Source organism: Phocoena phocoena, chromosome 2 (genome assembly GCF_963924675.1).
Source record: "Phocoena phocoena chromosome 2, mPhoPho1.1, whole genome shotgun sequence".
Taxonomy (NCBI): domain Eukaryota; kingdom Metazoa; phylum Chordata; class Mammalia; order Artiodactyla; family Phocoenidae; genus Phocoena; species Phocoena phocoena.
Window position 1 is genome coordinate 41,019,186 of NC_089220.1, and position 12,333 is coordinate 41,031,518.

General features: G+C 40.6%; 2 protein-coding genes across 2 annotated transcripts in view; one reads left to right on the forward strand and one right to left on the reverse strand.

Moving 5' to 3' along the window:
- Positions 1-71, reverse strand: part of LRRC9 (leucine rich repeat containing 9) — a 96,945-nt gene extending 96,874 nt beyond the window's left edge. The window contains exon 1 of the mRNA XM_065872633.1: positions 24-71. Coding sequence (XP_065728705.1) covers positions 24-71 — 48 coding nt within the window. The remainder of the gene's footprint in view (positions 1-23) is intronic.
- Positions 72-7,717: 7,646 nt separating this feature from the next.
- On the forward strand, positions 7,718-11,922 carry LOC136118370 (transformer-2 protein homolog alpha-like). The gene is made up of 3 exons (XM_065871669.1): positions 7,718-7,740; positions 11,094-11,415; positions 11,605-11,922. Exons 1-3 carry the CDS (start codon positions 7,718-7,720, stop codon positions 11,920-11,922), a joined length of 663 nt encoding a protein of 220 aa, XP_065727741.1.
- The last annotated feature ends 411 nt before the right edge of the window (positions 11,923-12,333 follow it).

The window sequence follows — 12,333 nt, forward strand, 5'->3', positions numbered from 1 at the left end:
AAAGAAACCTGACTTTGACTCACCAGTTCTTTAATTATGTCTTCTTGGTTTAGGTTTTCACATTCAATCATCTTCCATTAAAAATAAAGGTTATAATAATATAACTGTTAAGGAAAAGGAAAAGTTGAAATAAGTACTAGAGTCATGCTGTATCATTTAAAGGAAACTTAAAGTTACTTAGGTGGAATTACCCACCTGTGGCTTGACATTTTCCAACAGTACATTACCAAATATGTCTGGACCCCAAGACAGTCCATTCCATCTCTGAAGTTTTCTCTTAGACAGTTATTTTTTATTCTGAATTTAATTCTCTCTCTCTGTAACTCCTCCCCATTCACTGTCATTTTACCTCCTGGGTTCAAATAAAACAAGCATAATTTTTCTTTCACACTATGACCCTTTAATACTTGAAGAACATAGTCATCTCTCATCTATACGTTCACCTTGCCCTCAGTTCATGTCTTTTAGTTCTCTCACTAGAAAGAGCCCCGGTTTTCTCCCTTGAACCAGTTCCAGTTCATTCATCCTATTATACTATGGTGTTCCAAACTGAATACAGTTCTCTAAGTATAGTTAGCAAAGAAAAGAATTTTCAGGGCTTAATGACATACCATAGGCATGGTAATAAATGTTTATTAAAATGAATTAGTCAACTTCCTCATTTTAGATGGTATGAACTACTAAATACCTAAGTAGCTTCAATAAAATTTAACCTAATTTTTCATAATTTTTAATATATTCATTATATTATTCCAGACATATACTATTTAAAAAATATAGGAATCCTGGTTTTAATATGAGGACATGACAAAGCAATATGTAGAAACTGTATTTATTTGTTTATTGTGATTCTACCTTTTATGATAATAACTCCTCCACAGATATGTGTGTACATACATGTGTGTATAGATATAGAATAGAGATATGTATATGTGTTTATGATTATGCATATGTAAGGAGAAAATATGTAAAGATACATACTAAGTTGTTAACATGAGTTACCTTGGATATAGGTGAAAGCTGGTGTGGTTATAATAGGCATGAGAGGTGGGATGGAGACGGATCTAGGTAAAAAGGAAAAAAAAACCCTACACTTTAAAAAAGCATGTTTAGTATTGTATAATATGAATATATAACCATTTACTTATTCATTCTACTGTTAGTAGACATTTGGACTGTCTCCAGTTTGGAGCTGAATAGTGTTTCCCTGGACATTTTTATTATGCAGGACATAGGTACAGTTTTCTTTGGGGTTTATACCTAGCAGTAGAATGAGAAAGAAACTATTGGTGTACATAACATGGATGATTCTCACAAACACAATATTGAACAAAGGAAGACACAAACACAATGAGTACATACTGCATGACTCCATTCATATAAAATCTGGAAACTAATCTATGGTATTAGAAGTCAAGATAGTCATTACCTTTCAGGGCTGATTGACTAGGAGGAGGCAAAAGATAGGTTCTGGAGTGCTGATGAAGATAAATTTTTTGATCTAGGTGCTAAAGGAATGCATTTACTTCGAGAGAATAAAATTAGATACCTAAGATTTGTGTGGTTTCTACATACATATTATGAAATTTTACGTAAATGTTTATTTTTTAAAGTATTTATATGCTCACTTTTAATCATTTATGCAAAATTTTATACATGTGCAGGTGTACATGTAAATTAAAATTTTAAGAAAAAACAGATGGTGACTTGAGGCCATGTATTTACCTACCTTCTCTGCTCAAATCTTGCTGGAATGACTAGGGAACTAGGAAAATAAGAAAGGAATGTGTAGCAGTGCTAGCAAAAGAGCACTGATGGCCAGAGATGTTGAGAAAGGTCTTTTGAATGAAGATAAAGCAGATGGCATCAGACTGAGAGAAAAAGCCCATCAGTACAGACCAGCCCAAAATTCAAGGTACCAGAGGAAGAAATTTTACAAAACTATCCTGAAAAATTCCCCAGGGCTTCCCTGGTGGCACAGTGGTTGAGAATCCACCTGCTGATGCAGGGGACACATGTTCATGCCCCGGTCTGGGAAGATCCCGCATGCCGCGGAGCAGCTGGGCCCATGAGCCATGGCCACTGAGCCTGCGCGTCTGGAGCCTGTGCTCTGCAACAGGAGAGGCCACAACAGTGAGAGGCCCGCGTACCGCAAAAAAAAGAAAAAAAAATTCCCCAAACTCAGAGCAGCAGTGATTGGGAAGAAAGTGGCTGTGGGCCATCCAAAGAGTCCAAATCAAAGGATTTTGAGATCTGTATCAGGGTAATATGCACAGCCTATATTTGTACTCAGGCTTTGTAAACTGGGGACATTGCTCCACTATGCTGAGGAGGGATCCCAGCTAGCACCACAAAGAAAAGTACACCCAGAGGGGCTTCCCTGGTGGCGCAGTGGTTGAGAGTCCACCTGCCGATGCAGGGGACATGGGTTCGTGCCCCGGTCCGGGAAGATCCCACATGCCGCGGAGCAGCTAGGCCCGTGAGCCATGGCCGCTGAGCCTGTGTGTCTGGAGCCTGTGCTCCGCAACGGGAGAGGCCACAACAGTGAGAGGCCCGCGTACCACAAAAAAAAAAACCAAAAAAAAACAGTACACCCAGAAAGTTATCCTCATACAATGGAATCTCTGTTCATTCACTCATTCATTCATTTATGCATTGAGGACTAATATCTACCAGTTAGAGAATAATAGATATGGGAGAAAAGAGAAGACTTCTTTGATAATGTGGAATCTGGGCAAAGAACTGTGGAAAATGAGGCAGTATGGGCTATGAGGAATCTTGGGGAAAAGCATTAAAGCATGGGGAAAAGAAAATGCAAAAAAAAATGGGTGAGAGTATACTTGACATGTTTGTAGAATAGCAAGTGAGATGATGTAGCTGGAGCACAGTGAGGGAGATGGAGACCAGCAGGATGTGGGGTCAGAGAGGTTCTGTGGGGTCAGATCATGTGCTATCCTGTAGGCTTTTATGAGGATTTTGGATTTCATTATGAGTAAGATGGAAAGCTGTATGAGGATTTTGAATGAAAGAATAACACAAGATGTCTTAGGCTTCAGAAAGGATCACCCTAGCTATTCTGTTGAAAATGGACTGTAGGGGTTGAAGGGAGAAGCAAGGAGATCAGTCAAGGGGCAGTTATAATAACGTGAGAGAGGATGGCAGCTGGAATAGGGTGGTAGTAGTGAGGATGGTGAGCAGTGATTAGATGATGGATCTATATTAAAAGTAATATTGATCATTCCTTCCCTGCTTCCAATTGGCAACTGTCTCTTTACCCCATTCTTGGATAACCCCCAGATATTACAGCATAGGAGTGGCCAGGCAAGGGAGCACATAGCAAGGAACAACCTGAAGGAATTTAGATAATCCATCAGAGGCCCATACAGAGATGCAGGCCACAGTCTTCCCTCCTTAGGTTTACTTGGATGGCACCCCAAGTAAAGGAGGGCTTTGTAGCACCTCTTCTTATCAGAAGAGAAGCCCCTACATTCTGGTTTAATGTCTGTGAGCACCAAAGGAAAAGTCTGTCTGCCCACCACCACACAAGGGATAAAACCTGCCTTTAACACCCCCAAAGTGAACAAACAGCCATTCAAGTTTTCTAGTCCATGTCCAAGATATCTGTTACAGAAGAAATTAACTGCTCCCTTCGTTATTCACTAAATTATCACGTATACTTGAGCCTAATTTTGGACTTTCTAATCTGCTTTCCCTTAGCTCTATCTATTCCTACAGTATTATCCTGTATTAATTACTGTGATTCATGTTGTAAATTTCTATCTCATTTTCTTTTTTGGAAATTTCCAGTTATTCTTTCATATTTATTTTTCCAAATAAGATTTATGATTATTTTGTATTTAGTTTTTAAAAATTCACTTGGGATTTTGACTGAGATTTGATTGTAAAGATTAATTTAGGGAGAACTTCCATCTTTACAGTATTGAGTCTTCCTCTAGAACAAGATATAACTCTCCATTTATTCAAGAAGACTACCATGCATGTTTGGGGTACCAACCTTTTCTTTCACTTCACCTTATCTTCCCTTCACCAATGCCCTCATTTAGGAAAAACCTTGTTGTAATTCAATAGTTAATTAGCAAAACAAAATTTAACTTAAAACCCCCAAATTCTATAATTTGCATAACTACATCTGAATTATGTGATTGTGCATAATTAATTATGCATAATTTTGAGCCTTCCTGGTATTTACAAGTCTTGTATATTTTCTCCAGTCACAAGTGGTCCCAAGGCTTCCAGTTTCTGATTCCATCAAGAGGTGAGTGTCCTGATGCCCACTCTTCTGTGCCTTGGGAAAGCTCTTTTCAGGGCCTGCCCATCTAAGAAACTACAGATCTCTAGTTTCTCCAGGGAGCCAGGAGCCACCAGGAGCTTCTATAGCTTTCACGCTTCCAATCTCAAACCTTGGGTTGATCTAGTCACCTCTGCTCTCTGCTTTGGAGTGCTGCTGGAAGATTTCACATGGCCAGTTGGTCATGTGAGTTGAAATCACTGCAAATGTATGGTCTCTGACTTGAGTTGAATCCAACAACAGACATTTTATATTTTCTTCTTCAACTTCCTCTCCTAGGGAGTAGGACTAGACATACAGATCTGGGATTCACAACGTCTGGACTATTCTAAACTTTCACCACTCTTCTCAAGTTCTCTCTCTGTCAGCAGATGATCTTGTCCCCATTTTCACAGAGAACAGTGACACCATCAGATATACACTCCTTAAATTCCCACACCTCTTAAAATATACAGTTGACTCTTGAACAATGCAGGTTTGAACTGCACAGACCCATTTATATGCAGATATTTTTCCACAGTAAATACTGCAATACTACATGGTCCATGCCTTATTGAATCCGAGGATAAGGAGGAACAAAGGATAAGAGGGCTGACTATAAGTTATACATGGATTAACCCCCAGTTAATCAGTTCAAGGGTCAACTGTATTTCTTTCACTTTCTGATTCCTGTCTTAGTAAAAGTATTCTTTCTCTTGCCCAAAATGAATCCCTTTTCCTGTGTACTCATCCCATCCTCTTCAGTCTCTTTCAGAACTTTGGTCTGTCAAATTTTCCTTCTTTTCATTTATTCCCCTCTTTCTTTCTCTAGGGTCTCTTTTCTCTCCATATATGAATGTTAGGTCATTACTATCTTTAAGAAAAAGCTCTCCTATCCTGTATTCAATGAACAGCTGATTTTAGATCCCTTTACAGGAAAACTTTTAGATATAAGTCATTAGTACCATATTATAGCATTAGGAAACATTACAAAAGATATGTAGTCATTAGCAATACTTCAGTACCTGTATTCAGTTCTCAGTTTACTGCAGTCTCAGTGAGGACACCTCAGGCCACTGCAGTTTCTTTTTCCAGGTCAACAATAATCTAATTGCCAAAGACACTAGACATGTTTCAGCTCTCAGTTTGACCCTGTCATCGAATCTGATGATGCTGATGGCTCTTTTTCTTCTTTGGTGTGACTTTTTCTCCTTGGCTTCTCTCTATTTGTTATGTAAAACTTAATTTTCTGATTAATAGTTTACTTCTTGGTGAAGAATTACTAATTTTTATCTTCCTCTTTTCTGTGCAACACCCAACTACACACATGGAAAGCTCCACCTGAATGTGTCTCAAACTCAGTATGTTCAAAACTGAACTCTATATTTTCCAGCCAGCCTGCTTCTCCTAATGCATGTTTTCTCTTGCTAAGTGACACCATTCTTTTAATCATCCAAGTCAGAAGCCTGGAACTTATGCTCAACCACTCTTTTATTCTTTCCCCCACTTTTGCTCACTCATTAAATCTTTCTGCATATACCTCTTAAATGTCTATCACGTTGTTGTTGTTGTTGTTTTCCTCCCCTCTATCCAATTGCCTCTGCTTTGATTCAGGCTCTCATCACTTCAATTTAACCAATGCTTTCCCTATAGTCCCACTTCCTACCAATCGATCCTCTACTCTACTGTGACAGCAACCTCCTGAAAGGGAAATCCACTCACGCTGCTCCTCTTGGAAGGTATTCATGGTCTCCAAACTCTAACTCCTGTCTACCTCTCAAGCTCATCAACCACAGACTCCCAGGAACAACCCAGGCTCTGGCCACAACTATAGTTCTCTGAATGGCATGGGGTATTTCTGTTCTTCGGCACATGCTGGTTCCCCTCCCTAACTGTCCCTTGACTTTACGGCATACTCCATATACCCTTAAAGATTTAAATCAAGGGTCTTCTCTGTGAAGACTTTAATTCTCTCTGATAGTATTATAATCATCCTTTTTCTCGTGACTCCAATTAAAGCCAGCATATGCCCTATATACAACACCCGTTCCACTGTATTGTGATGCTTCCAGGTCTTTCCTCCTTGACAGGTTACATGTTCACTGAAGGCAGGGACAAAGAACCTACCACAGTGCCTGACACATGCTTGGTGTTTGATAAAATTTTGTTGAATGGTTTGAATTAATTGTCATGCCACAGGGTCCTATATGGTGTAACTTAAATACTTTTTGTACATGACCAATCAGAGTAGAACAATAATTAGAGTACAAAGGGCAATGTTTCTGTCTGCCATGAGAGCTGGGGAGGGTGTCATTGTGAGAAAATCAAATTTCTTTTCTACAAATTAGAAGCCCTGTATGGTCAAGTAGTTTCCTCCCTTGGGTACAAATGGATCAGAATCCATCCATTATTACTGATGGGCCAAAAAACGCCCTTCCAGCTCTAGGTGAGCAGTGTCAAGTGTGTCCAAGGAGCACTTCGTTCCCTCAGTAAAGGCTGCACAGACGACTGTGGGCCACCCTCCCTCTCCTCCTCCTCCTCCTCTTCAGTTTTGCTCTGGCAACCGTGATGGCCTTAGATAAAGTCATGTCACTGTCTCTCATTATCATCATCGCCACTGCACCGTTACAGGGGTCTTTTGACCTCAGCGTTGCTTCTCTCTTGTCTTCCTCCCAGCGTAGCCAGAGAGAGAGGAGAGGGGAGCAGAGACTCCTGGGGCCTGCCTACAGGTGAGGTACTCCCAAAGGCCACCAGGGGATAGTCACTCACCTTATCCCAGAGAGAGGATGGATTCCGGGGCAATCCGAGACAGAACAGAGTACACTCCCACTTCTTAATCCCTGTCTTGCAGCAGCAGGCACGACACCCTCTCTACCGTGGGACCTGGTGTGTACACACTACCCCGCTGCGGTTGCCTAGGGAACCCGCCCACCGCCTCCCGCGACCTCGGGGGGCGGGGAGGGGGGAAAGGGGCGGGGGAAGCGGTGGCCGACTTGTTTCTGGATCACGCGGTGGCAAGCTCCAACCAATCAGCAGAGGTCGGGATCCACCCGGAAGACCCTGCTAGTGCTCCTGGGAAAGGGTGGGGAGCTTCCCGAGCTGCGGGTCATTTGATCCCTGCAGGTAGCGTTTCACCCACCTTCGCCGGATCAGAGGCCCGGACGGGAAGCGACGACTTATGGCGGGGACCTAGTCGTTGCCTCTTCCAGTCCCGGCTCTTTCCTACTGAAAATCTTTGACCTCCATTGGAAGCCCCGAGCCTCGCTGGACTTGAACCCCAAAGACACGACGCTGTGATGTCAAGGTGGCCAGACGGCCGGAACAGGCCCTGATTCCCCCCGCGCACCCTTGGTCCTGCGGCCCGCCACCACCGCCCTGCAGGAGTGTAGCTGACTGCAGCCCGAAGCCGCTGAGCGCAGAGCGAGCCGAATGGAAGGACAGCGCAGGCCTACGTAACGCCCTGGTGCGCTTCAGAGAAGACATAGGACCTCCAAGGGTCTTCTTGTCGTTCGTCGACAGGCTTTTGAGGGCCGTTTAAGTATTCCAAAGTGTACAGGAGGCCAAAAAATTTTACAAGATAAAATTTAAAGAGGGAAAGGAAAGAACTTTTAAAAGAGTGGGCAGAGGGGCTGAGAAATGAATGAACTTAGGCAAATCAAAGTAACTGCAGGTCTCGTTTCATTTTCTAGATCTGCGCTGTCTCACATGGCAACCACTAGCCACAGTCACATGAAATGTGGCTAGTCCGAATTGAGTTGTGCTGTGAAACACACATGGTATTTTGAAGACCTAGCATGAAAAAAATATGTATTGATTACATGTTGAAATGATAATGTGTTTTGATATATTGGTTTAAATAAAAATGCCTTGTTAAAATTAGTTTCTTTTTAAAAGCGGCGATTAGGAAATTTTAAATTACATATGTGATTTCTATTATATTTCTGTTGGAGAGTACTACTATGTTTTTTGAGGTTAAGTTGATTTGTGTAGAATATTTATGACGTTCAGTTCATGCAAAATAGTGTCTGTAGTGCTCTTTTCCGTCACCAGATGGCTGCCTTATTCAATAGACTATAGTTTAAAACTGCTTTCTCATGAAAAATATGAGTGCAGATTTTTAGATATATTTTCATTTCAAATATTTTATCTGTAATATTGACTGTTTATAAACATACATAAACATAGAAAAAGAAAAAATAATTTTACCTGTACATTTTTTTATTTCACAGAAATTTCAGTTTCTGTCATTAATTAGTTAAAAATTAATTAAAATATTTATGGTTTAAGGGTTAAAAAAAAAGGCCCAGAAAAATCTGATTCAGGGCTTCCCTGGTGGCGCAGTGGTTGAGAGTCTGCCTGCTGATGCAGGGGACACAGGTTCGTGCCCCGGTCTGGGAAGATCCCACATGCCGCGGAGCGGCTGGGCCCGTGAGCCATGGCCGCTGAGCCTGCGCGTCCGGAGCCTGTGCTCCGCAACGGGAGAGGCCACAACAGTGAGAGGCCCGCATACCGAAAAAAAAAAAAAATCTGATTCATATTTGTACTTTTAGTATTAACTTCTCTGAAAATCTAGTTGAACAAGATGACCTGTCTGGGTAAATTTTCGTCTTAGAGTGTAAAATCTAGATAACAATAGTTTAGAAATTTAAACATTTAAATTAAATTAAGAAATTGGATCAGAAATCAATTAGGTGAATTATCTACATCAAGCTTCTCATTTTGGGAGATGCAACTCTTGCATAAAAGTATAGAGACTAGGGCTTCCCTGGTGGCACAGTGGTTGGGAGTCCGCCTGCCGATGCAGGGGACAGGGGTTCGTGCCCCGGTCTGGGAAGATCCCACATGCCGCGGAGCGGCTGGGCCCGTGAGCCATGGTCACTGAGCCTGCGCGTCCGGAGCCTGTGCTCCGCAGCGGGAGAGGCCACAGCAGTGAGAAGCTCGCGTACCGCAAAAAAAAAAAAAAAAAAAGTATAGAGACTATCTACTTTGATATTGTTAGAAATTTTTATTGTGACTTTCCTAACCAGTAAAGGACTAGGAGAAAGCTAACACAGTTTTCGTTATATTATATAAATGAGTAATTTTAAGAATGTTATTTCTAGGTAAAGCTCAAGGATTTGGTCAGCAACTGAGTCAGAGTTCCTGTATAGCTATAGACTGATAACCATTGGTGAGTTGCCAAACTAAAGCCCTTGTCCTAGTAATTCTTAAAGCAAGAATTGCCTGTTAGCGTGTTGTAGATCGTATTTGGAGTAAAAGGTGATTACAGTTAAAACCAGAGAAAGCATACAGAATCACTGACCATTCTTGTTAATCTCCTTTTCTTATTTTAAAGCTTCTTTATGATATGGTTTTATGTGTCTGTACCAGAAACAACAGAAGTAGAAGCCACTAAAAGTCAAGCAAAGTAAAACATTCTAAGTGAAATAAGACTTCATTTCATTCATCAGTCTGTTCATACTCCTAGACAAAGGCCAAAACATATAAATTTAAATCTACTTTATTTATGGATAAAGGTATCTTGAACCTGAAAACAATTGGGAAGCTATCTTACCACTGATTATGGCACACTTACCGTGTCACCACCTGAATTAAAGAGGAATTACTTAAACAAAATAGAGGTGACTATAGACCTAAATAAGAAAATCTTTCTTTATTAAAATCTTTTGAATAGATGGTTAAATTGATTTCCCCCAAAGCCCTATTCTTATTGGTAGACAACAGTGGAGACATCTAATTACAATTTGGCTTTGTAATGTCTTCAAGTTTAATTCCAGAGAACCCAAAGTCTGGAGATTTCAAATGCTAATTTAATTTTTATATTCTTGTTGACATTTGATCCTTATGCAAATGAGTGCTTTCCAGTTAATGATTTTATTAGATTATCTGTGAAAATTTGCTGTCACATGTTTAAATTTGATATATCATGAAAACATGAAGGCAGGGTTTACTTTGGCAGCGGAAGAGATAATTTTGTGGTGCATATAAAGTCATCAGCAGGGGCCCTCTTATTACTCATGTCTGGCAATGAATATATATTATTCAATTAAAAGGTAGGAATTATCCTGAAATAAAACTTTAATTAGACCAACAGAATGCTATTTCTAATGAGTCTATCTAAAAATGTTAAATAATCTTTGTCCATGATATGTTGACATATAATTAATGCACAAGCTTTTCTTAAAAGGCAGCCAGAACGGAATTGTAAAAAGATACTCCACTTCAGACAACATAACCTCCTTATTTTACCTTCCTAATTCTATTTGTATTTAGCTTTATGGTAGCAAATTGAAGGATAGTGAATTTAAGAAGGGATGGTAGTCTTAATTCGCTAGAGAGCTGACCAGTTCTTTGTGTGGGAGAATTCTTTCCTCTACCTCCTTTCTTTTGTGTCTTTTATTTATTTATTATACCTGAGGCTCAGAAAGTTGATTGTATTCCTCAGATCACAGCACATTATCGACATTTGTCTATATAAGGCCCTTGTTTTATTTTATATCCAGTCCCACCCCCATCCCAATAATAGGCATACATTTGATGTTTCTTATAAACCTTGAGTTGTGCATCTATCTTTGAAAAACAGGCCGTACTGTTTTGTGTGTCTGTATTTTTTATTTATAAAAAGTTATTGTGGATTTTTGCCAGAGCCTGCAACCGAGTGGGAGTGGAGTGGAGCGGCTGTTGTTGCCAACTCTTTCCTCCTCCCCACGGTCCAGTCAGCTGGTTGATTAGGCCATCGGCCCTCAAGCCGAGACCTGTCTCTTATTTAGTTCTGGGGAGTGCCTGGCCGACATGAGTGATGTAGAGAGAACAACTTCGAGGGCAGAGAGCCTCGCTCTCCGTCAAAATCTCCAACGGGAACTCCTGCTCATGTAAAATCAGAGAGCAGGTCAGGATCTCATAGTCCATCAAGAGTTTCCAAACACTTTGAATCCCATTCTCGATCAAGATTAAAATCCAGGTCGAGGTCAAGGAGGCATTCTCATAGACTTTACATTCGATCCAGATCCCATTCTCACTCTCATAGGAGACAATCTCGAAGTAGGTCCTATACACCAGAATACCGGCGTCGCAGGAGCCAAAGTCATTCTCCAGTGTCTAACCAGAGAAGCCATACAGGCAGCAGGGCAAATCCAGATCCCAACACTTGTCTAGGAGCGTTTGGCCTCAGTTTGTACACGACAGAGAGAGATCTTCGCAAAGTATTTTCTTGATATGGACCATTGAGTGGTGTCAATGTGGTTTATGACCAGTGAACTGGACGATCACAAGGATTTGCTTTTGTTTATTTTGAGAGAATAGATGACTCAAAGGAGGCTATGGAAAGGGAAAATGGAATGGAGCTGGATGGTAGAAGAATTCGTGTAGATTATTCTATCACCAAGAGAGTGCACACACCTACACCAGGCATATACATAGGCAGACCAACTCACAGTGGTGGTGGAGGTGGAGGTGGAGGTGGAGATGGAGGAGGTGGCAGACGTCGAGATTCTTACTATGATAGAGGATATGATCGTGGGTACGACAGATATGAAGATGATGATTACCGGTACAGAAGAAGATCACCTTCTCCTTACTATAGTCGATACAGATCACGATCAAGATCTTGTTCCTACAGCCCAAAACGCTATTGATAAACAGAGTGGCTGCTGTTGAGGACATCTTTTTCTTTTTCTTTTTTTCCCTTTCTCTTTTTTTGTTTAATTCTGGATTTCTCCAAGCTTCTAATCCTTCCTACTCCTTAAAAAGAACCCTTAAAAACATCTTTGGTTTATTTAGCATCTACACTTTGTCGATTGTATTGCTGTTTTCACCCCTTTTATTATATTCTTAAAGATGTAATTGTTGTCATTTTGAGTAGTTAAGCATCTTGAGTAAAACAGGAACCCCTAGTGTTATGCTTTTGTAAATGGTTTTTTGTTTGTTTGTTGCTTTTACAGAAAATTAACTCCTGCCTAATCGAATGAAGAAAGAAATGATCTTTTTAAAGCTTCTTTTGTGTTAGATATTGTATTAGACATGGTATTAGAGAGCTGCATTTACCA

Excerpts from the sequence above, each read along its gene's own strand:
- LOC136118370 (XM_065871669.1), top strand. The coding sequence starts at position 7,718 with ATGGAAGGACAGCGCAGGCCTAC. Across the intron at positions 7,741-11,093 it reads GAAGGACAGCGCAGGCCTAC|AGAGAACAACTTCGAGGGCA; the intron begins GTAACGCCCTGG and ends TGAGTGATGTAG. Across the intron at positions 11,416-11,604 it reads GAAGCCATACAGGCAGCAGG|GCTATGGAAAGGGAAAATGG; the intron begins GCAAATCCAGAT and ends GACTCAAAGGAG.